At 37.2% G+C, this 26,601-nt stretch overlaps 1 protein-coding gene across 16 annotated transcripts in view; it reads right to left on the minus strand.

Annotated features, from left to right (window-relative positions):
- The window catches only part of TACC2 (transforming acidic coiled-coil containing protein 2), a 295,485-nt gene that overhangs the window by 46,205 nt on the left and 222,679 nt on the right, over positions 1 to 26,601 (minus strand). For 9 of the 16 annotated variants that reach the window (XM_074233463.1, XM_074233458.1, XM_074233462.1 and 6 more), the window contains 3 exons: positions 8,956 to 10,273; positions 3,812 to 3,872; positions 893 to 1,196 (listed from right to left, as the gene is read on the minus strand). In XM_074233463.1, the coding sequence (XP_074089564.1) occupies positions 893 to 1,196; positions 3,812 to 3,872; positions 8,956 to 10,273 (1,683 nt within the window). The remainder of the gene's footprint in view (positions 1 to 892; positions 1,197 to 3,811; positions 3,873 to 8,955; positions 10,274 to 26,601) is intronic. The other 7 variants (XM_074233467.1, XM_074233466.1, XM_074233465.1 and 4 more) reach the window with 1 other exon arrangement.

A 26,601-nucleotide genomic window follows, 5' to 3' on the forward strand; every position in this document is an offset into this window, starting at 1 on the left:
CACATTTATTAAGTATCTTAATAAGCACCAGGTCCTCTGCTAAAAGATCTATATTTGGTCCAGAGTTGGGATTTCATTAATATAGCAAACTCTTCATGTAGAAAATCCCTTCCTTAGTACAGATGAGCAACTCATTTACATCATAGAGAGTTATCTGGGTAATTGAGTTTAGGAAGGTTGACTATGGTCATACAGTTCGTAGGCATCTGAGTTAGGACTAAGATAGGTCTTTCTCGCTGCTCCTCTATACACTAAACCATATCTCAAGGTATGTATTACCATTTCTGTTTTACAGATAAGGAAATGGTCTCAGTAAAATTAATTAAGATATTTCCCCACAAGCCCACACAGCTAGATGGCCCAGGACGTCACTCTACTGGATTTTGAAAACCTATGCCTCCAACTAGATATGTAGAAATACTTTTTGATCAATTTTTTTCTTATAATCCACATAATTAGGAAGAATTGAAGAGGAAGTTAAAGATTAAAGAAGACCAAAGCAAGGGATTCCTTTCCCAAAGGATTTCCTCTGCATTTAGCAAGTATGCTTAGATTCCACTCTGGTGTGGGGTTTCTTTGATTGTGAAGTTTAACCAGGTAATTTCAGTGTTCTCAGCTCACATACCTCAGCAGCATGGGGGTCATTAGGAAATGCCAGGAAGCTTAGCATCATTACATCTTGGTGCTGGGTGACTCTCCCCTTTTAGACTGAGTCTTTCACAATCACTAGCAATGCATACAAGGAGAAGCAAAACTCATATCAATTGCTGGGCTCCCTCAGCCATGGTGGAATGTAGCCATTACAGCTTTTTTTAAAGCCACACATTATACCAAAGTGCAGCTTTTATCTCCAGGCATTGGAAAGAACATGCAAAATGGCAGTCCAAATTACCTGGCTTCTGATTTTCTTTATGGTCCTTCAGTGCCTCTTGCTCTTTTGGAGCAAGTTTTTCCAGGTTGGGGTTGGGGTCCAAACAGCCATTAATTTGCTTACCCTCTGTGGGAGAATTGAATTTGGTCTCATTTACAAAAGTAGACAGGTCTGAGGGTTGAGGGTAATCTTGCTTGTCTGCATCTAGCTCCACTGTCATACAAGTCCATTTCTGATTGGTCACTGCCAGTTTTTCCTCATCTGTTGCATGGACCACAGTAGAGATCACTGGAGGTGTTTCTGGTGTAGGCAATGGGGTGGGATCCTGTAAAGGAAAACAATCACCATTTTTTTATTTGTTCTTTTTCCTAGTCAAGAATGCCCTTTCCATCCCAAATTATTACATGGTACATTAGCCACATTGAAATTCTTAAAATCACCTTCCTCAATTTTTCTGACTCTTTCAAAGTATAAATGCAGATTGAGGGTCATTATTTTGATACATAGACCCTGAAGACATTGTAATTTGCAAAAGTCAAACTCTTCACTATTGAGAAATATAAGAAAAGTGTTTAAGGGCAATATATAATTTTGAAAATAGATTTTTTTAATTTTGTGGAGTTAGAATTTGCTTATTTCTATTACCCACAGGAAAACCCCAAAAAATACTTTAAAAATTATATTTGTAAGGCAGCAACTTCCCCTGTTATTGCTAAAAGCAAACACAAAAAATATAATGGTGAGGGGCAGCTAGATTGCACCGTGGATAGAATACCAGTCCTGGAGTTCAAATCCAGTCTCAGACACTTGATACTTTTTTAGCTATATGACCCTAGACAAGTCACAACCCTATTGCCCTATACACAGACAAAAATCCGATGATAAATCATAGGATAATAGCTTTGGAGTTGGAAGGAACCTTCTAATCTAGCTCCCTCATTTGATAGATTAGAAAATGGAGGTTGAGAAAGGTCAAGGGATAAATAGAAAGCAGAACAGGTACGATTCAAACTCAGTTCCTCTGACTCTGAATGCAGGACTCTCTCCTCAATGCTATTATGCCTTGGAGAACTAAAGGAATTTATGTTCCTTGAAAGTATAATAATCAGGAGGTTAAAACTCAAACAAAAACAGCTATCTAAAATGTCAGAAAATGAGACACATTCCTATATTTCTTTAAGAAATTATTTCTTTGCCCTCCCATCAAAAAATCATTAGGTGTTTTGTTGTAAAAGAAAATGTCATTATCTGAACAACCAAAGCCTTCCTGGAGATTCCCCCTAAGCAGTTTTGAGTAGAGGGGTCAGATACACTTTTCTTCCATAACTAGATTAAAATATAATCAGAAAATGTTTAACATAAAAATATAATACAATATAGATAATGTTAATTTGTAATTTTCTAAATCAATTTGAGGGATCTGCAGAGATCCATTTCTTCTTAAATTTAACACCACTTATTTAAAAGATTTCTTCTCTTTCTACAGATCATTATCACACTGTTCATTCCCTTGTGTAGTCTGACTTTCACAACTGAGAGATTTTTCAAGAACTTCAAAGACTATTTGGTCAAAATAGAATACAATAAAATAGATTGCACCTGTTCCTCCAGAACCCCAACTAAAGCTTTCTGCTTTTTGCCTAAAACACTGGTCTTCCATAATTAGTATGAACCTAAATACAGTAAAGGGAAAGGACATGAACAGAAATCATTGTGATGTGATCTAAAATGAATTAAGTGGGGGGAACAGGATAAAGGGTAAGAGGATAGAAGGAACCCTTCTAGCTGGAAACTGTTGAAGGCATCTCCAGGGACTAATTCTTAATAGTCTATACATCTGACCTGAGCAAGGAAAGAAGGGAAAGTTTTCAACAGTCAGAAATGAGGAGGAAATTTGTTCTAGTCACAGAGTATAGTTATAACACACAAATGCATGGAGGCCAGAGGAGGTAGAGTAAAATTAGAAAATGGTTAGGAGTCCATAAAGGGGAGTGGTAAAGGCTTTAAATGTCAGAGTCAGGAGTTATAATATATCCTGTGTGCAGTGGTCAGAGAAAGTTTATGAGCAGGAGAGTGATGGACTTATGAATTTTAATGATTAATTACATTGGCAGTAATGAAAGATGAACTGGAGAAAGGAAAGATGAAAATGGAACAATCAGGAAATATTTTAAATAGTTCAGAAAAGAAATAGACAATTAAGTTCAAATGAAAGTGAAAGAGGGAGTCAATCAGGGGATGGAGAGGAAAAATATCGTATAGGTAGAATTCAGAGGGCATGGCAATGAATTGGCAAAGAAATAAATGTCAGTTCAATATAAGGAAAACTTTTCTAAAAATTAAAATTATCCAGAAATAAAATGGGTGGCCTTGAGGCTAGTAGTGGGTTGTCCTCCAACTGGGAATCTATAACAAGCAAAATGCTTGCTGACCATGTGTCAGGATAATGGCAGAGAGGATAACTGTGTAGGAATGGGTTAGACTAGAAGATGGTCTCTGAGGTCCTTTCTATCACTGAGCCTCTGTGAGTCTGACACTGATAAATGACTCAAAGCCAGAGGACTAGAGCGTGTTCTCTGTAGTCCCTCACAATAACAATCCTGGATACCCTGATACCCTTGCAGTGCCCAGTTTTTACAAAGCACCTACCAATTTATTATTTCATTTGAAACTCACAGCATCTGTGTGAAATACAAGGAGATGGTATTATACCCTAATTTTACAGTTGAGGAAACTGAGGTCGGAGGTGTTAAGTATCACAGTGTCAGAGCTAGGAAGAGAAACCAGGTCTTTTCACTCCCCTCCTCTCCCCTCCCCCAAAACTGATCCATCCTGAGTGTACAATTTATACAGGATGGGCAGTAATGGGTTAAAAATATTCTTTTCAGATTTTTCCCATATAAGAAATAAAATTATAAAAACAAGAAAAACATTATATACCTGTGAAGGTGGATCAGACAGAGGAGATCGTTTTGGCGACTTTTTCACCCTAAATGTATCACTGGAAACAAAATTTAAAATGTAAACACAACAAACAGAGGCACAGAGAACCCGTCGCAATACAAAGTGGACTATGACTGCCATTCCTGCTAGCCCATTCTGCTCCATACTCCCATATGTACCACACCAGCATTACTGAAATACATCCCTCCTGAAAATAAATTGTGTTTTTTAGCAACTACTACTAAGGAAAAGTAACATAAAGCTGCATCTATAACAAAGTTATGCCATTTTGGAGAAGGAATCTGGAAAGTGAAGTCGATTTAGGTTAGACTTGGGCCACACTTTCAAAAACCCAGTGTTTTAGCCAAGTAGAACAAACAGACAACTCAAAGGGAGGATTGATGGGCTCACTTACTTTTACAAAATTCTCCCTCTAGTGGGTGTGCCATTATGAACTTCTCAAATATTACCTTGCTTGACCTCAAAATTTACCTATGAAACAGGTGTTACTGTTAACCTTTTATAAGTTGGCTAGCTAGGTCAGAGATCAGCAACAGCCAGTCCTTGCAAAGGATCTCCTTTTCTGAAGAACTATTTCTCTCTAGCTATCTGTCTGTCTCTCTATCATCTATCTACCTATCATCTATCTCTCTGTCTGTCAGTCTATCTACCTATCATCTATCTCTCTGTCTAACTATCCATCATCTATCTTTCTGTTTGTCTATCTACCTATCCGTCATCTATCTATTGGTCCGTCTGTTGGTCTATCTTACCTATCATCCATCCATTCATCTACCTATCTATCATTTATCTACCTATTATCTATCTACCTATCATCTGTCTGCCTATCAGTCTATCTGCCTATCATCTTTGTGTACACATATACATTCATATGGGCACTTACATTACATGTATTTCTATTTATATCCAAATGTACAATTATATATGTGATCTCATATTTTTCAGAAGATAATAAGTGTGATGCCAGGCCAGGCTAGACTTGCTCAGACCAGCTCATGAGAGGCAATTTTCAGTGTGAGTATTTACATTTTGGATATTGGTAAACACTACAAATAGGGTTTGATTTATTATTTCATTGATTGTCTTGACTTAAAGTAACAGAGAAAAATGTAATGATGTAGATGGAACATAAAAGTGTGTGATGCTTACATTTATTTATTATTTTGGAAATCTAATTGTTAAGCATTTACCAACTGACCTTGACAAAAGGTAGCAAGATGAATTAGATTATTTCTCAAGACCCTATATAAATTTATAGATTACACTGGGGGGTAATTTCACATTCTGGACTTACTAATTCACTTCACTAAGAACTAGGTAAGCTTAGGAGGAGGGAGAGCCCAGGAGATGGATACAGATAAGGAAAGGGTCCAGGAAGTAGAGAATAATGTATTAATGCACAATAGTTTGGACAACTGTATCACATCAGTCTTAGGCAAGTATAGAATGAATTTTCACATTCTGCAACACAACCTTAAGAATTATTATTATAATACATACATTTAAGGGTTGGGCTGTAATTACACAAGGGAAATGACTACCATGTTCATTGTAATATGCTTTTATCTCTTCCCTGGCCCTGTTTCTTAGGTGTGAATTCTGGCAATGAAGTTCTTCATTTTCCTTCAACCAAAAATATTCCAACAATGGCATTGTTATATTAAAAATAAAACACTATAGCAATAGCACTTTCCCCAAGAGTAGACAAAAGAAAGATCTGTGTGTGTATATATATATATATTTTCAGGATATAAATATACATATTATATATATATATTATTATTATTAAAGGTCCCCTGAGCATAAGAGAATCAGAAAAAGCAAGTATCCTCCCCACCCCCAGGGCTTTGCATGGGGGTTGCCAGGTACTTGCTTAAGATAGGGCTGGTTTGCAATATAAAGGAAGGGAAGAAAGAGAAGCTACCTTCCTTTTATCCACGCCTGAGCTCAATAGAGCTCTGTGGTCCAGGGCATAGCAGCAACAGCTTAGAATTGGTCAGCTATGCTTTTATCAAAGCCTAGCATGGCCATCTATGGATGCCAAGGATGCATTCCAACTGACAGCAGGTCATTGTCTTCGAAGACAAGGAGGGAAATGTATGAAGGGTTGTAGATTGCTCTAAAATCCGTGAGCACCATATTTAAAAAGAAAGAAAGAAAGAAAAGATTTCTGACCTGAGGGCTCAGGGAATTTGGATAAGTTTGAAATTTCTAAAACATTTCAATTCTTCTCATTAGTAAGAACAAACATCAAAGGCTGGTCATGAACCCAAATCTATAGATTCAAATATTGGTGGATAGTTGTGAATTGAACCACGGTCATCCAAAGCAATCTTCCACCCATCCAATCATTGATGAAGGGTGTGGGGGGAATGCAAAGGAAAAAAAAAACAGGTTCACATGATAACAGTGAATATGGAGAGAAAAAAGTTGTACTCCCAAGAAGCAGGCATCACCACAAATTTAAAAAAATGACTCCCACTACTATGAAGCCCCATGCCCCAATAATTCTCCATCATGCCACAGAAACATTTATAGCACAGAAGCCAGAAATAAATGAGGGTGAGAGATGGGGGTGAGGAGGGGAAGCCCATTATAGAACAAAGATCTGATTCTATTAAGTTTACTTACAACAGAGAACATACAGACATCACATCTTCTACCATCCTAAGACAAGGAAGACAAAGAAAAAAGAGAGACAGACAGAAGGAACTGACAAAAAAGATAAATCTGCAGATAATTGGTTATTAATGTGTTAGGAAAAAAATCACCGTCCACAGTGGAGACTGTCAGAAAGCTAGAAACATTCAGGGTTGTGGGAGGAATGGATTATTTGGGAAAGTTTTGATTTAAGCCTTCTGCTGTTTCTTGTCAGATCTTTAGGGCATTTCCCAAGCCCTGCGTCTATAGCAAATGACACTTGGGAGCAGAGTGCAAATCTACATAGTACCATCTTATTTTAGCCTGCCTTTTTTTTTTTTTTGCTTTTTTGTGGTAGATTCAGGACTTGGCACATAGTAGATACTTAATAATGTATGTTGGCTTGTCTTGTTGACTTGGCAACACATGTCCACAAGCTATCAAGGAGATCGATAATGGAACTAAGGATAATAAGATGATGCACAAAGAATCAGTGTTTTTAGCATATGTTAGTTCAATTGATCCTTTACCCTTCACTCTCCTCACCAAATACTTCTCACTTCTCACCATTCCCCCAAAAGAAAAGGAAAATTAGTGTTGGGTCTTTCAGATGACAAGAATAAACCTTTTTTTTTCCAATCGCAGCTTGGGGCACAATGACTCCTGCCAGTGAGTCTGACTAATTCTCTAACAAAATTTTATGTTTGGGTAAAGAGAGATAGGAAACAACGTAATCTGTTTCCCAGCTTTGTCTGATCCTGCTCTACTACTAAGGGTGATCTCAAGGCTGTTTCCTCTTGGATCTAAAGCCTGAGACCTTATGAGTACCTCTACAATATTAAATATTGGGCATGGTTCAAACTGAGCAAGCCACCTGTTCTCTATTCATGGCCAAGTGGGCAGATAGAGGCCAACAGCTGTCCTTTATTCTGTAGCTGCCCAGTAGGATGACTGGACACAAAAGAACTGGGAAATCTTCAAAGGTTCAGGCATAGGACTCCAGTAAAGGAAAAGTTCAAAGATTCTAAGCAGATAACAGTACTAGCTCTGCATTCAATCCCCTTTTAAGGTGCCAGCTGGCCTCTGAATCCTGGAATCCAAGTCACAGGTGCTGCCTGGGAATTCCTCTTAGGGGGAGGGATTGGGACTGACCCTGTGATTTCAAGGACAGGGGAACTCAAAAGATCATAGATATACTGACAAAAAGGACCTCAGAGGCATTGATTTTTACATCTTACAGGAGGGAAAAAAACTAAGACACAGAGAAGGGACTTGCCTGAGGTCATACTGCTAGGCAGTAAAATGGCATAGTAGATTTGACTTGGAGTCAGGAAGACAAGTTCAAATGCAGACTCAGTCACTTATTAAGTGTAAGTGGGCAAATCACTTAACCTTTGCCTGCCTCAGCTTCCTCATCTATACACTGGGGATAACACCTCACCCCCCAGATTGTTTTAAGGAAAAAAATTAGGTATGTATAAAATATTTCACAAATCTTCAAGCACTATATGTAAATTTTAGTGTAGTAGGAGTAGTAGTAGCAGTCGTCATTGTCGTCGTCATTGTGGTGGTAGTAGTGATGGTAGAGATGACAGTTATTGCTTTTGCCACCACCACCACCACCACCACTATTACTGTTTCTATTACTCCTACCTGAGGTAGGATCTGAACCCAGGTTTTCTGGCCTCTGAATCTATTCAACTACATAATAAACAAAGTGACTGGGGCTGCTTCTTTTCTACAACCTATATTCTTATAAAGTTGCCTAGAATGTTCAGCATATTCAACATAAAGCTAAATTTAAAAATAATAACCTCTGGTAGTTATTTTTAATAATCTGACAGAGTTTGGCCAAAATTGTTCCCTCCTTCAAAGTTTTATTTGTTCTATTTGGATAATTGGAGTTTTGGATTTTTGATGGCAAAGGACTAGAGTGTAGGAAGGTGCTGAGGTACAGGTCCTAGCTATCCAAGGGAAAATGGTGCAATTTTTTTCTTCTGAGATCAAAGAGAAGTGAATATGTTCAACAGCTGGGTTCATAACAGAGATGGTTCCTTGACTTCTCCTCAGAGAAGAATCACTGCAAAAAACCATTACTAATATTTTACAGATAATGAATATGTTTCTTTTCTAATGGATTTTGTATTCATCCTATATAAAGATAATATCCATCATATAGATGAACATTAAGACCCTAGCCAAAAATATGTAAAATCTTACAATACTAACTTATTAATAGCTCAGGGATACAACTGCTAAGGAATCTCTTGATTGTAGTTCTTAAATGTGCCTCTTTTATGACTCGGGAAATGCCATGACAACTTGTTGTAAAGAACAGGACAATATATTCTACCTTTTACCTTTCCAATGTTATTTCTATAACTAATAATAATCAGGTCAAAAGCCTTCATAAATGAATCCAAATACTAAGTTGAGAAGCATTCTAATATCTGTTACCCCAACTTTACCCTTGAACTTACGTCTTTAGTGGTGTCTTCTTTTTCTTTGCAGGCTTGTTTAGGTTATCTCCTTCCACTCCGTTAGTTTCAACAGCATTGGCTGGAATCTCAAAAGAAGCTGGAGACTTAGAAGGTGAGCTAGAGATCTTAGAAGATGTCTTAAAGGGGTCAATGGAGTCATCACAGATGTCAGCATCAAAATTGTATGTTTGTTGGGGCAGTTTGGGAGACTCTTGTATTTTTGTAGTGGAAGAAAAGGGGTCAAAGTTGGGATCATCCCATTTATCTATATCAAAGGTATAGGAGCCTTTGGAGATAGGGATTTCATTAGGGTCAACAGGAGACTTAGTGGGTGAGGCAGGAGCATTATCAAGTTTTTCCACTGTCTTTTTAGTCTTTGGTCTCCTTAGTGGCATCTTGGCAACTGGTTTTTTACCTATCTTTTTGGGAGGAGGGGGGTTTTCCAGTTGGTCCTCCCAACTTCCTTTGTCTTCAGAATAGTCAAACTCCAGCCTTACAGAGATTCCTTTGGCTGGGGAGTTCTCCTGCCCCCCAGTGTCAGATGGGGTCACCTCCACTGCTTCTGGGGCTGTGGCCAGAGGCAGTGTCTTCTTCCCAATCGGAGGTGAGTTCTGCACTTTGCTGCTGCCTGTGTTGGGTGGAATGTCCCCTTCGGCACTCTCGGGGTCCAGGGGATAGACTGCTTTGGATCCAACTGTAGTCTCCAGTGGGTTCTCCTCTGACAGCTCTGGTCCTGAACCTTCTATCTTACTCAATTCAGTTTTTGTTTCAGATGCTGGGTTTTCCTCACTGATAACAGGACTTTCTTCCACTGAGTCCTGCTGCGTTTCTTTTACTAGTGGTGTTTCTGTAGGTTTTTTGGTAGTCTGTTTCTTTTTTAAGGATGGGGGCCTGGATTTTTTAGTTCTCTTAAGAGTACTAGAAGCACTGGTCGTACCCGTGCTGTATGCATCAGCTACTACTGCCCCTGCCTCACTATTCTCGAGAGAGGCACCACCAGCACCATCAAAGTCACTAGCTTGCAAGCTGAGAGAACGGGATAAGGTAGATTTGGAGACTGGGACAGAGTCTGTGGATTTTCTCCGGACATTCACTTTGGAGTCCCGATTCTTGGCATCTGAGGAGCTGGGATCCAAAGTCTGTAAAGTATCAACCACCTCGATGTTATCGAAGTCCAAGTTGTATGTCCCACTGCTGGCTATTGGCTTGTCTTCATCAAAGACAGTGGAGAAAGAATGTGATGGAGGACGGAAAGGGCTTCCTTCCACTGATTCACTAAGTGGCACATCTGGGATTGAAACTGTCTCAGAACAAAGTCCTGTGGGAACAAGAGACAAATAGATCACACTTAACGAAATTTCCAACTTTGACTTCTTTCTTTCCCTTAGTCAGAATTCTAAGTTTTCAGATATAGTAAAGAAATTGCAAAGGAACAGCATCAACTAAAAAGGGGGATGCCACTCTTTTTCAGGGGTCCACTGGCTGTCTACTAGGTTGGGCTCCAAGATTTTGAGATTCCATTTTTCCAAGTTAATAAGTGAATGATTTCAAGCAAAGCATAAAAAAGAAAATAATGAATTGCCCACAAGAAACTACAGATTATATCATGTCCAGCAATCTGAAAAAAGTATAATTTCCTAGCTCAGATATCCCATAATTGGCTACCTAATCATAAGAGGGAAGAGGCTATAAGCCTGACATTTCCATATTAAAAAAGGGATTAAGTAACTTCCAAACAGTAATATGTAACCCAGGGAATCCATTAGAGGCTTCTTTCTATCTGTAGCCAAGGGAATCTCCTTTGAAATGGGGGGGCACTTAATATACCTACAATTAGTCCCAGTAGCACATAATGTGGATTATTTTTTTTAAATTGAACCATCATGACCTTCATTTTAGTAATGTTTTCCCTGCACAATCAAAATATAGTAATGACCTTAATTTTTAATGGGAGAATTTTATTATTCAGTTCACTATTATATTGCTTAAGACAATGAAAGACAAAATCTGGTTCCCTAAAATAAAACTATATATAAAAATGACCTATAGCCTCCCAATAATATAAGCTTTGGTTCTGTCTTCTAATATCACCAGGTTAAAGTGTTTCCCACATTCTAAAAATACAGTTTATGCAAGTATTAACCTGAGATAATCTCCAATTTCCCTCATTTAGGGAAAGATACAAGTTTGAAATCAACATAAAAAAAATTGTAGAATCACTGTTCTTTACCAATGCATGACTATTTGGGGATGGGGGGTTAAATGTGATACTGTACACTAAAAGGGATAAATCAATATATTTTCCATAATGTCTCAGAAAATTCATCTACTCTAGACCCTTCAAAAAATGACTTAATTGGAGGGCCACAATGTAAGCATGGGAAAGAAAGGCAAGGGAACAGTCTATGGGAATAATGGAACATGAATTAACATGCTTTTTGCTCTATCATGAAATATTATGAAAGCTGCATTCTTTTATACACATCCATAAAATAATCTGAAGCTTCAATAATCCTCCAACCATATAGTCTAACTTCTCTTGGGAGTGAAGATAACCACAAATTGCATTTATTATCAGTGAAAACTCCCACAATTAAAAAGATCTGTTCTATGCAGATGGAAAAGTTCATGGAAGAACAATTATTAATACAATATCCAGTAGGACAAGGTGGGAGTTGAGCAATGAACCTTAGCAGATTCCAAATGCAACATGATGGCTGATCAACAGCAAAAAAATAAAAAATAAAAAAATAAAGATAAATTATCATTCCATTAGAGACCCAGCCCAGAAAACCTAAATAAAAGTTCCCTGTAGCCAAATCCAACTTTCCATATTTGGGTCCAGATGATTTGAATTGGACAAGGTTAGGATAGTCCTGTCACGTGCAGGTGACTAACTCTGTCAGCACTTAGTCATGCAACTTGAGGAAAGGTGAATCTTTTTTTAAACCTCTTACAAATTTCTCAGTATCGGTGCTGGTCAAAAATATCACACTACCTCCCAAAGGTAAATAAGGAAGATGTATAGTCACAAGATAAAAACAAAAGACAGAAGATGCTCACAGGACAATCAACAATCCAGTGTAGCATGTACCTTTAGCTGCATCAACACAATATGAGAAAAAAAATAGTCAATTCAGACAGTCCAGGCAAATCCAGACAGTTCAATCAAGCTAGTGGTTTAGTATTGCATACATCAAATCTACATGACTCTGACTCAAAAGACACATAGAACTCGTTTATGGAGATAACCTGGACCAACCCACAGCTGAATACCTAAAACAACTGGAGAACAAGTTGAAGAAAATGCATAGTGATGCTTCAGTTTTATGGAATGTTGGTTGGATTGTGGATTCTGGATGCATAATTTCCCCCTCCTTATTAATCATTAAAACTTTTAAAAAATAAAATAGCATTTTTTTCTAAAAACATTCTATTCATTTCTTTGTCTTCATAAGAAATATGTTGAACATAATGTACACTTTTCTAGATATTTCACAATCATCATTATGAATGGTGATACTTGTTATTTGCTTGTAACAGCAATGCCCTCAGGGGCTTCTGGAAAACACATGACTCAATTTGTCTTGATTTTGAACTGCTCTGCTGGCTTAGGAGATATTTCTTTTGTCTCTATCACCATGGCTACTCATTTTTAGCAGTCATTTCTTATCCTGCTCAGTGGCTCTGGTGCTTTACTCCCTTATTTGATCCCACCTGGTGCCACCACTGATCCAATCATCCAGGAAGCTTGACATTCTCTCTGACTCTTTCTTTCCCTTACCTCCTTCAGATGAGATTTATCTTTTTTGCCTATTGAGTAAGCAGCCTTTTCCCTCTGTTCCACCTGTGCATCTCACTCTTCTCTCTTATCTGCTGTTTTCTCTATTGTCTATTTTCTCCTTGTCCTGCTGCCTGGATCATACATTCCACCACCTATAGCCATTGCTGACCAATAAAAATTGTTTCCTCATGGTTCAGGATTCGGTGTTTATCATTGTCATCTTCACATCTTTCCTCAATTTCAGCTGGCACTGATTTGAACAATGACTGTTGACTTTTGAGTTTGTTATAGTGGTTCTGGGATATTGAGGGTTCAACAACAAAATGGCCATTAAATAAGAAGTGTTACTGAATGCTCTGACTGAATACAGAACTTTATTAAAAGAAGTCTTAATAAGGAAAAGGCCACGATGGGATAGTTGAACTAGGAAAATCGCTGATTTCATGATCCAGTTTTGTTTGGGGGGAGTATAAATATCACTTTCACATTAAGAGAAGTATAAATTCTAATCACTGAAAAATTTTATCGTCATATAACATTTTTAATTCAATGCTACTTTTCTGAGAAGATGCGATCTTTGAGAGCTAAGAATCTAATTATTATAAAGATTATCTGCCTTATGTCATATAAAAATAACATTTTACATTGTAGGGATTCTAAGAGAGAGAAAGTTATTAACTTCATCTTAGCCTTTCAAATGTCTCCTCTTTTTTCAAGGATCAGATCAAGTAACATCTCCTTCAAAAACTTTTACTAACCCAACTCATCTTGACATCACTTTGGTTGAAGAAACAAAAGTTATAAGTGAATTTAATAAGTAAGATGAATCTAACCATATCTTCAATCTACTTTAATAAACATTTAGCATATTTTCCAGCTGTTTATTATAGAAATGACAAATATTCTACTTCCAGGCATAATAAAGTCAGTTTGTGACAATATAAATGAAAATTTACCTTTATTCAAAATCAGCTAGGGTCTAGATGATACAGTGGATATTTTGTTATTTTTTTTTGCTTTTATTTGAATCTTAGACATTATCATAGTGCCTGTCACACAGTAAGCACTTAAATGCTTATGGATTCAGCTCGAAGTGTTTTCTCAACTCTTGAAATTGCTAGAGAATTTCATCTGGAACTCTTGTTTTGATCCCATCACATTCTAATTTGAACTTTTGTAGTAAGTCTCTGTGTAGGTCACATTCCTCACTTCCTTCCAGAAGAAAGGAACTTTGATGTGTTTATCTCAGATTAAGGGACAATGATAAGTTTTATCTCTGTGTACCTAGTGCATAGAACAGTGTTTTATATAGTAAGCATGTAACAAGCATTTGTGGCTGAATTTTAATTTTGTTGTTATTGTTAATCAGTTGTTTTAATTGTCAGACTCTGAGATCCTATTTGGGGTTTTCTTGAAAAAGATACTGAAGTAATTTGTCATTTTCTTCTCCAGTTCAATTTTTTTAAATGAGGAACTAAGGCAAACTGGGTTAAGTTAATTGCCAGGGTCACACTGCTCAGAAATGTCTGAGATTGGATTTGAACTCACAAAGAAGAGTCTTTCTAAGTCTAGGCTTAAAATTCTATCCACTGTGCCATCTAGATCCTAGGTGATTTTGAATAATCAAGGTAAATTCTCATCTGTATTGCTACAAATAGGCTTTACTATTCCTCTAAAATATAATTATATTGTTATAATGAATAATATATATTATTGTATAGTATGTTCTATATAATAATATATCTATAATAAACAGCTGGAGAAATATACTTCATAGAGTTTGAAGATATGCTTAGATTCACCCAAATTATTCATTTCCCTTCTGTTTCTTCAGTGATATAGAAAGAAATATGAATGAATTCAAACTTTACAATCTTCTTCCTCCCTCTACCAATTATAAATACAACCCTAAATTGATGAACCAATCAATTGACCAGCAACAAAATATTAAGCATCTACTATATGGCCCTGCAAGAAATACAAAAAATATTATGACCCAGTTCTTACCCTCCTAGATTTAATAATTATAATTGAGGGCAGGGGAAAATTATACATTTGAAAGGATTAGAGAAATAATAAATGATAAATTGTGTGCTATTTATTAAAAGTAAAACAGGATTTTTTTTAAAGGGAGATTTAAAGTGGAATTAGTCAATTTTAGACGAGATTTAAGAAAGCAGACAAACCAACAGGGTGGAGGTGGAGCTGTGAATTAGTCTAATCATTTGGGAAAACAATGTATAATTATGTGAGAAAATTCACTAAATTTTTCATACCTTTTGACTCAGATATCCCACTACATCCTCAGGAGGTCAAAAACAGAAAGAAACAAAGGTCCCATGTACAACAAAATATTCATCTGCACTGACATAATGGAAAAAAAATCTGAAAACAGAGGTTGCATATCAATCCAGGAATGATTAAACAAATTATCATATGTGGATGTGATGGAATATTATTGTGTCTCAAAACTGATGAATATGAATTCAGAAAAACACAAGAAAATTTATACAAAGGGATTCAAAGAAAATAGAACCAAAAAGATAAAAAATGCAATGATTATAATAATGCAGAGGAAAAAGCTAAAAGAAAGATAAGAGAGCTCAGGTTAACTAATGAACACTTAGGGGCTCCAGGATGAAACCCATTACCTCCCCCCAATAGAGAGCTGGAAGTCTGCAAGTGCAGAAGGTTGCATGTGCTATTACATTTGGGGGTTCCATTTGTTCTGTTGAACTGTCTTTTTTTCCTCTCCCAAGGAAGGTTCAGTGAAAGGAATGTATTAGAATGTATTAGAAAATGGTGTTGATATCACTACTATTTTCTAATATTTTTATCATTTCTCTAGTAAACAGCTAGAAAAATCTGGGTCATATTTATATAAATATTTTGAATATATGTTCAAATTCACTTTTCCACATGACAACCTATCAAATTCTTGAAGAAAGCTTTAATACGCCCCTTAGATCTTCTCTATTCCAGATTAAATATCCATAGATTCAAACAGTTCACACTGTAAATTCTTAAGGCTCTTTACCATTTGGGATGGCTTCCTATGGAGGTTCTCCATTTTAATGGAAGGGATAAAAGCATTATTAAGCCCCTACTGTGTGCCAGACATTGTTCTGGGTCTTTGCAAATATTATCTCATTTGATCCTTAAAACAACCCTGTGAGGTAGGAGCTATCATTTTTCAGTTTATAGTTGAGGAAACTGAGGCAGAAAGGGTTTAAGAGACTTGAACACTGGGAAGCAAGTATTATTATTATTCCTATTTTATGATTGAAGAAAGTGAGACAGATGGTGAGGAAATGAGTTGACAAGGGACACCCAGCTATTAATGTTTGAGGCTTCCTCACTCCAGATCCAGTACTTTATCCACTGAGTCACCTCGCTGCCTTTTGCAATGTCCTGGATAAAATGTGGTACCTGAAATGGATATAATACTCCAGGGATGACCAGACCTAGGGCAAAGTACTGCAGTAATATCACCTTTCTCACCCTGGATACTACGCTTCTCTACTACAATCAAATATTGCGTTAGTATTCATAGACTCTAGAATCCACCAACTCATACTAGGTTTGCATGTCATTATAGTTCCCCAGATCATATTTAGACAAACTGCTTTCTAGACATGCCTTCTATGTTTTATTTGTGTATCTGATGTTTTTTTAACTTAAGCATCATTTTTCTTTATTTATCCCTACTAAATTTCATCTTGCTTTTATTCAGTTTTATTTCATCTTATTTTTATCAAGACACTTTTAGGTCATCACTGACATCTAGCTTGTTAGCTATCCCTCCCATCTTTGTCTCATCAGTGAACCTGAATAAAATGCTATAGATGCCTTGATCAAATCATTGAAAGAATGATCAATATCTTAGGACCAACCTCAGAATCCTGGGGCACTCCATTGTGGACCTTCTTTTGAACTGACACTGAACCAATCACTATTCCTTGAATCTGACATTTATGAGTCTACCTCAAAGGTACTGATATCTACTCTATATCTCTCTATCTTTTCTACAAGAATAGCACAAAAGGTTTTTTTTTTATCAAATAAATGCTTTGTTAAAATTGAGGTTAAAAATTATCAACAGCATTCCCCTGTCCTGCCACTTTAGTTACTACATCAAAAGAGGAAAAGAGATTATATTGTTCTTGTTGAAATCATGCTGATTCTCTTTGATCAGGACTTTTCCCCTAGATATTTACTTACTACCCTTTTAATAATATATTATATAGTTTTTCCAGGAGTTGGAGTGAACTCAGTAACTTACAATTTGCCAACATTTTCTTTTTCTCTTTTTTTTAAATTTCCCTCTCCCTCTCTTCTTTCTCTTTTTTCCTTTTCTTTTTATCCCTTCCTCCTTTCCTTCCACCCTCCCTCCCTGTCTCCCTTCCTTCCTTCCTTGCTTTTCCTTTCATTGAATGTTGTCTCCAACATTTATTGTTGAGACAGGCAAGCAGCAGGAGGTAGAGTATATTTATGAAAGGGATCTTAGCAGTGGTAGGAAAGCAGAAATGAACAGTCATGGAATGATGATTGAACAGAGAGCTCCTTGCACACTATTTTCCAGTCAGGATGGGCTATGCTCTGCAACCCAAAGATGAACCCCATTCTCAACCTTTTCCTTTGTTTACATTGCCTCAGAAACCTGGAAGGCCTTTTGTGTCTACAGAAGTATTAATTCATTTCAGATTGCTATTTCCTGAACAAAACTTTCCCTCATGTCTAGACCTTACATATGGATAAATGAATGAATGAATGAATAAACATTTCTTAAAGATCTACTGAGAAGAAAAATACAGAGGGAGATGGCCTTCAGTCATAGGGAACTTGTATTATCATATTCAGAGATATGGGGGAGTTGCAATCTGGAGAGTCAGAGGGACTAGGATTGGAGTCACAGTCATGTCCTTTCCAGAGGTTACTGTCATAATTTTCCATTAATATTCTCTTATAGCTGAAGGTGAAAAGATGAGAATTTGGGCTTGGAATGAAGGGAAAATAAACCACAAACCAGTGACAGAACAAGTTTCCCATGGGGGTGATTGGATGGTTTGGGATGGCCAGATTTATTAGGTTTGTGAATTTGCACTCATCAATCAAGACAGCCAAGCCCCAGGGTGGAGGTCCAAATCTGCATATATTTGGGGAGGTGATGGGAAAGGATAGTCTCTGGAGGTCAAACCTAGAGAATAGCATCTCATTTGTCCCCTCTGTGCTTGTGTCATTTTTCTAAGACTGTAAACAACAGGAGGGAATCTACAATTCAGCTTGGTCTCAGGAATATGATGTCTCTGATTAGCTGATCATCAGAAATCACCTCATCATGCTGTTTAACTCAACCTTGGATACCCACTATACCTCCCCAACTTCTTGTGCCTCCTCTTTGCTCTGACTCTAAAGAGTGTAGACCCTGGACTTCACAGACTCCACTTTGGCTCTGCATCGCGGCTTGGTCTCACCTCCATAGAACCAGATGCCTCAAGTCAGATACTCCCTGCTATCTTCTTCTCCCTCCCCAGTCCAGCTTTGTCTTGTATGTTGTCCTACCCCATTAAATTTTAAGTTCCTTGAGGGCAGGGGCCATCTTTCTTTTCTTGTTTGTATTCCCAACCTAACACACTGTTTAATGCACTGAGGACACTTAATAAATGAATTTTCTCCCAAAGTCCAGAAAGTGATTAATAAACATTTGTTGGGTAAGGTAGGAAAATGAACCATGATTGAGGATTTTAGTCCATTGAGCCAGACAGGAGAAGACATAGGAAGGGAGCACTCAAAAGTGAATCTGCAGCATACCTCCAAGTCACATCATGCTCGGTATATATTACATTTAGCCATCTGTTCATTTTTATCCCCAAGAACAAAATTCTGCTCAGCAGCTTGTCATGATTTTCTTGTCTGAACTTGACATCCACTAATTAAATCATCATATATCACAAAACACATTTTAAATGTGTGGCCAGCAATACTGGGAGGATGTCACTCAAAATGCTTCGTTTTGGTGTCATAATGACCTATTAATATTTTGTTTAGATGAAACATGAAAGAATAACTAGAAATTATATAGCATTTTAAGTTTTGCAAAGGGCTTCATGAATGTTAACTCATTTGATTCTCCTCACAATGGACCCAGGGACATAGGTACTACTAATATTCCTATTTTACAGATGAAGAAATTGAGGTTGAGAAAAATAATGTTTTTAATTTAGTTTTCTTTTCTGTCCTGAATTTTCTTTCTTTCACCTTTCCTTCCTGCCACTGAAAAATAAAACATATACAAATATGTATATGTAAGGAAAACAAATCCTTGTATTAGCTATGTCCAAAAAACAAAAAGAAAGAAGTATACATGAATCCAATTACTTCTCTATCTAGAGGTAGGCAGCAAGTGGAAATAAATATTTATGACTTGAAGGGAAGTGTCTGGCTAATTTCAAATATTTGGAAAACTTTCAGGAACCTTGGAAAAGGGGAGAAAGTTAAGCCCCAATTTCTACTCTATTTTACTCAATGCTGATAAGATATAACTCATGTAATCTGATTGATTTTTTCTAATGACATATCCATCAACCTCCTTTGATTGCTAATGAGAGCTTTTCTTTCCAGCTGAGCTGCTCACCTTTCCCACAATAAGGAACCTCCCCCATTTGCAGGAACAGGTCAAGAGTCATAGAACATATAACATAAATTCATTTCTAATGACTACTGACTTCTACTTGGTCACAATATTGCATTCACCTAAAATCTAGTGCTCACTTCTACTCAAAGCATGGTGTGGTTGGAAGAGTAATAGTCCTAAAGTCAAGAGACCCTGGCCCTAGTGCCAGGTCTCCCACTGAACAGTTTAGTGACCCGGAACAAGCCACTTAATTTTCTGCTGTCCAGTTTCCCCTTTTATCAAGTGAAAGGGCTGGATTCTCTCTAGTTCTCACATTCTATGATACTATAGGCATCCCCAACAATCCTCTTATTGGGAATCTACCTTAAACATACTAACAAAAAGAAAAAAAAATGTTGTCAAATAGAATCATAGCAGCAGCACTTGTAATTATTAACTAAATAAATGGGTAGCTACATGATACAGAAGACAGAGCTCCAGGCCAAGACTCATCTCCCTGAGTTCAAATCTAGTCTCAGACATTTACTGGCTGGGTGACTTTAGGCCTGTCATTTAACCCTATTTTCCTCATCTGCAAAATGAAGGAAATGGCAAACCACTCCAACACTGTTGTCAAGAAAACCCCAATGGTGTCACAAAGAGCCAGACAGTCTTGAAACAACTGAACAACAAACAGACAAACTGATAGATAAAACTGGAAGTGACCTGATGTTCAACAATGGGGAAATGGCTACATAAGGTGTGACACCTTGATGGAATGAAATACAGACAATAATGAAATTCAGGCTGACATGTATGAGAGATACAAAGATATCTCAAAATATCTTTATTTTTTAAGACCAAAACACTTTAAAATAACCCCATATGGAGAAAGAATTCTGATAAAATTAAGATGTGACTTACAAGTTAGGACACATATATTGTGAGATGAAATGAGTTCAGTGAAATGTAAACATTTGCTAAGTTAACTAGTTAATATTTAATAAAGCTTATGATTGTAAATAAATTAATATATCCCAGAATAAGTTAAAGCTAAATAAATTATTCAATAATATTCTATTTCCAAAATGACTAATGTAATATTCAAAAAAGACTCCTTTTCTTACTGTATGAATAATCTCCCACTGCAATTATTTAAATGTGAGTACATAATTCAGGTCAGCGCTCTTTCCACCATTTCTACGTGACAATACCTAGATATTTAGGGCATATTAGGTGGCATCATAGCATAATGAGTCCTGGATCTGAAGGCTCCTCTTTTGAGTTAAAATCTGACCTCAGATGCTGAGTTGTGTGACCTTGGACAAGTCATTTAATCCTGTTTATCTCAGTTTCCTCATCTATAAAAGGAGCTGGAAAAGGACATGGCAAACCATTCTAGTAGCTTTGCCAAGAAAATCCCAAATAGAGTCACAGAGAATCAGACACAACTGAAACAACTGAACAACAAAAAGAGATTTTTAAAAAATGAAATAGATGTTCTTGCTCTTTGTAAACATGTTCACTGGTATACAGGACACTCCCAGGGTAATTTTGGAGATTCCATCAAATGATATAGAAAAGGTGGTCCATAAACTTTAAAGTGATACAAAAAAATCAATGCAATTATTTTTATTGCTTCCTCTAACTTATTCAATTTTATACATTGAAGAAATGGGATCCCAGGAGTAGAGATAGGAGAAGAGTTGGTAGCCTGTATATGGTTTTTTTCATTTTATAAAAACACAGTAAGAAGAAATTATATATCAAGGAGAGTAAAGAACCCTTACATAGGTAAAATGTTTCTTATGTGATAAAGGTATCAGTCCTCATAGAAGAAGGGTTTTGTGGAATAGCAACAAGTGACTGTGATTCACTTGGAAGTTCATTGCTCTCTACAAGTAGAAAGACATAAAGAATTTCTCAGAGAAAGCCAAAAGAAAAATCCTCATTTTATACTCTGAGGTCATGAGTCCCTGGGACAGCTAGGTGGTAGGATAGAATTCTGCTTAGAATCAGGAATATTGGGTAGCTGTGTGATCCTAAGCCTGTCAATTAACCTCCCTGACTCTCAGTTCCTTCCTCTGTAAAACAGGCATGATGATAATAGCACCCACCTCACAAGTCTGCTGTAAGCATCAAATGAAACATATATATGTGTGATAAGCTTTACAAACCTTAAAGTGTTATATAAAGGCTAATTATTTCTGAGTTAAAATGGAGGTCAACATATTGGTGTCAGATTTGCCTTCGTGTCTATTATCCCCCCAAAATTCCATTTGCATAGCTTTGGGTTACTGATGATATAATTATCCTCCAGCCTTTGGGACAATGAAAGAACACTGCCAGCTAGCATTCCCTGGTCTCTCTGGCAGGTGTCACATGTTATCTGGTCTCTTTGGGGGCACATTGGACAGCTGGGGCAGAGACAGCTTTAATATTACTTTGCTTTCTCTCTATTTCCCCTCTGGCTGCCTATTGAATAATAAGTCCTTCCTTAGGACTAGAAGACCATTGAATGTTAGGACTAGGAAGGAAACAACTGGTTTCTAACAGCAGATTGGGGCAAACAGGGTCATAAATCTTACAGATATGTATGGGTCCCCCAAATGCAGCTGGTCTCACCAATCAGTAGAAATGAAAAAGCCAGATCCCAGGAAGCAGAAGGGTAAAGAGACAGTATGGGGGTGGAAACCCACAGGAATGGTAGGGGCAAGTAATGGTCCACAAAGAATATTCCTCCACCTCAACTAGGGAGTGCCAGAAATTCTCCCCAGAGTGCTCCCTCCTTAGGAGAAAGTCTTGATTCCAGTTAAATGAAATTCTCTTTCTACCCATAATATTTTGAGCTGTTATCAATCATTCACATCTTAAATAAATAAGGTTCAGATAATTCCTAATAACAGGTTTAAATAGGATGAACATAGGAACACAATGTTGTAGTGTGTACGTGTATGTGCGTGTGTGTGTGTGGGGGGGGTTACTTCTGAGTTCAATGGATTGCACACTGACTCAAAAGTAGCATATGATCAAGGAGGACTTAGAGATCACCAGGAAAGCCAACATTTGGAGAAAGTAGACTAGACTAGACTTGTAGGAAAGGAGATACAACAGATGGACAACATGAGTTCTGCACAGCTCTCTATGAAATGGTTAAAGGTTTAGAGGAAAGCTTCCAGCAGAATGGATTGGCCCTTAATAGAAGATTTATGGAAGATCACAGAAGAAAGCAGGAGATATGACATGAATGGGCTGCAATCAGCAAAAATGAAGGAAGGATTTATGAGCATGAGATAATGCATCCACCAAAAGCTCCAATAATTGAAATAGAAAGGAGGAGTCCATGGCAAACCATAACAATTTTAACAAAAATATTTATATTTAACACTTCAAGATTTACAAAGCACATTACATGAACTGTCATTTAGTTCTCACAACCCTAGGAGGTAGGTATTATCATTATAGGCCCCTCTTTACAGATGAGGAAATTGAGCCAGAAGTTAACTGACTTGTCCAAGGTTATAATTACTGGCAGTGGTAGAATTTGAATGTAGGTCTTTTCAGCTCCAATCCAGAATTCTATGTACTCCCCCAACTAGCAAGCCAGTCTAAGAATTATAGAGATGGAAGAAAACTCTGAGACCATCTACTTCCAGTCAAACATCAAAAATATCCCCATAAACAACATTCCCAACAAGTGGTGGTTCACCTCTTTTGACCTACAGTGAAGGAAAGCCCACTCTTTCCTGAAGCAGCTGATTCCATTTTTGTTCTACTTGTTAGGAGTATAAATGCTTTTCCCATATCAAACTTAAATCTGTCTCTTTGTATCTTCTATTCACTGCTCCCACTCTGGGGTCAGAATAACCCTTATGAAGAATAAAATACTGGAATAGTTATGACTGTGTTGGCTTGACTCCAAAATTGAAGGAGCCTCAGATTTAATGGTAACAGGCAAAAAGCATTGATAATCAAAAGGTCTACCAGCATAGGTAAAGGAGGGAGATCGGTGTTTTATGGTGGGTACTAACTGAAGTTTGGTTTTAATACAGTAAATCACAATCACAATCATGTAAGGATGTCATACGGTCCATGCATACATATTAACAAGGTCATAAAATGTGAATTCTTCACTCCCCATAATTAGCATCCCTCTCCTTTTCTCTTTCCCTGAAAGAACCTCCTCCCACTACAGCAAGAGTCCCCATGGGTATCTAATCTCTCTTCATCTTCTTCAGAGACACTGACGGATGGTATGCTGTGTCATTTCCTCCTAACCCATTAAAGATCCCAATTGTTTGGAAGAAAATATCAGAGAACAGCAGTGCATATGGAAATCGGATCTCTTGCCTGCACTATCTGTGAAAAGGAACCCTGGGCTTTGTACTCTGCGGTCAGCCTAAGAACTGAGCACACTCTTCCAAATCAATTAGATTACAGGGGCATTAAAAGAAACCTGAAAGCCAAGGGGTATATTTTTGATGCTCTGGTGGGTCATCATTTTTCATAAGCTGGTGAGGGAGAACTTTATAAACATATAAACTTCAAAAACCCGATAGAGGGGAAGAAGAGCAGTAAAATAGGCTTTGGAGTCAATATTTTTAACTATTAACCCATGTCATATTGTTGTATTACAGTTTTTTTACAATGTGTGGGAGATGACCAAGACCTGTAGATAAAGTCCCTCCTGATAGAGGAAATAAAGTTCTTTCTTATTGCTTTTTTAAAATGAGAGGTTTTAATTCTGCATCCTTCTGCTCTTATCCTTTCCCCATTCCTACTGAACCACTTACTCTGGAATATCTGTAAAATGGGCAAGGTGATATAAATATTACTGTAGTGGTTCAGTCATTCAGTTATGTCCGACTCTTCACTATGGTCTGATGTGGATCCTTTTATCCTTTGCTATCTCTCCAAGTATCCACCTCATTCTCTAGCACCCCCTTGTCCTTTTGATTTCAATATTTCCCCAGTTTCAAAAGCTTTTCAAATAAGTCTTGTTTTCTTAAAGTATTGAAGCTTCAGCTTCAGTATTTGTTCTTCCAATGAATTGGCTGAGTTAATTTCTTTGAATATTGTCTTTGATTTGGTCTCCATATTGTCCAAGGGACTCTCAAAAGTCTTCTTCAGTACCACAATTCAAAAGCATCAATTCTACCTATAATGGTCAGTTTTCCTTCTAATTCAACTATTAACAACCATACATCATTACTAGAAGCTCATTGCTCTCTCTGCTAATCATCTAGCTAAGATGATCAAGGGCAAGAACTCCCCTGAATAAGAACTCAAGAGGGTTTCTTTGCTCTAGCAAAGTGAAAACAGCTAGAAGAATATTTAGTGTTAAAAACCAACTCTATTATGGATCATAAGAGTCATAAGTGCTATTATTGAGCTTAAGGAAGTCAGTTCCAAGAGCTTCATCATTGGAAGGTTTAAATACCATGTGATGAAATTGGGATGACAGTAACTCATGAAGACTATCCACTGAAACTATCATCCCCTGATCCTGAAAGCATCTTCTGAAGTATTCCTGAAAAGGTCAGATCCAAATGGAGGGATGGAAAAGTTGGGAACAGTCATGCTATATAATGGACATCATATCTGTTTTAGAGCAACATGCAGGCTCATTAAACCATTTAAGTCCTTCTATTTGGCTTTACCTCACCCTGAATCTGAGTATATCTTTCAGAATCCAGACAAACTCCTATCATTATACGATATATCCATAGGACCTATAAAGGGGGGAGGTGGTATATAGATTAATAGCCCAAGGACAAGAGCAAAGCCTGAATGTAGCAGATTTCTACTGATCCTTTTTTCTTAAAATCTTTCCTAAAGATAATAACAATCACTAATGTCTATATAATGCTTAAAGCTTTCAATGCACTATATGTGTATATGTATGTGTGTCTATATGTGTGTGTATATATATATATATATATATATATATATATGTATATATAATTTGATTTCCATTCCAACCCTATGAAATAGCTACCATTTTTATTCCCATTTTATAGATGAGGCAATTAAGGCTGAAAGTGGCTAAGGGATTTGCTCGGGATCATACAGTAAAGAATGCGTCTCAGGTAGCATGCTTTTATTGCTATTTTCTTCTAATCTCCAGCCTCCCCTCTATGGTCCAGTATGCAAGAATGCCCTGAGAGAGGACACAAGGTTCCATTTCTGAGTGCAGTGGCTGGCAAACTTCTGGGCACATTTTGGTGGTATCTACAATGGATTTCAAAAGGCAGTAAGCCAAAGCTCTGGGTTAGCTGTGTTCAATGGAAATGACCTTTTAGCTTAGTAGAAAGAAACTGTAGGTATGCCAAGTTCCACTGGATGTTGTTTGTCCATCATTTATTCAATAAACCACTCTAGCCCTGTCAGTATCTTCCTTAAATCACTTTCAGCATTTTGTGATTTAAGCCCAAAGAACTGAGTCAAATCAAAGAACTTAGAACTAAAAGATCACCAAATCCCATCTCATTTTACAGATAACCCCAAGAAATTACATGAGGAACTAAGTAAAAGAATCAGAATTTGAACTCAATTCATTAGGTTCCAACTACTACCTTAAAAAATAGCACCACCTCCATCCTTTTTCTGCCCCTTCCCTTTGTGAAATACCTCTCCTAAAATGATAATCCCTTGTGTTTTAGGATGTTTCATCCTAAGGAACCCAGTGGAGAGAATCTTGCATTTCTAAAACATTCTAAATCATTTGAAATCTTGTCATGTAATATATACAAAGTTGAGAAAGCTGAATTTTGTCCACTATTAACATGGTTTTGGGTAGAGTTGTGGGGATTGAGTTGGGTAGAAACTTTTCTCAGGGCACTTTAACAATTAAATAACAGTAAATAATATTGTGCTTGCTCTGATCATATCATTCCTCAACCTTTCTTCCTGGGATCCTAAGATCTGATCAACCCTAAGACTTCCACACTTGGCTACAAAAAGAATATTAACTCCATTCTCAGAAGAAACAAAATCAATATTTATTGATAAATATCAAGCCTATTTAGGAATGGAATTTATTTTATTCTCTAATCTCAATCAAAGGCTTTGTTGTTCCCCCCCCTCACATTTGAAGCTTAGTGAAGGCTTATGGTTGGCAAGATCCTGGCATTGATGAGGTTAACAGCATGACAGTTATTAGACATAATTTGAGTGTGACAAGATTAAGGAGGCTTATCTCAACTAGCTCACAATTGGGGCCTGCTGTGCCAAGAATGACCTCATGTGG

The sequence above is a fragment of the Macrotis lagotis genome, chromosome 4 (genome assembly GCF_037893015.1).
Source record: "Macrotis lagotis isolate mMagLag1 chromosome 4, bilby.v1.9.chrom.fasta, whole genome shotgun sequence".
Lineage (NCBI taxonomy): Eukaryota > Metazoa > Chordata > Mammalia > Peramelemorphia > Peramelidae > Macrotis > Macrotis lagotis.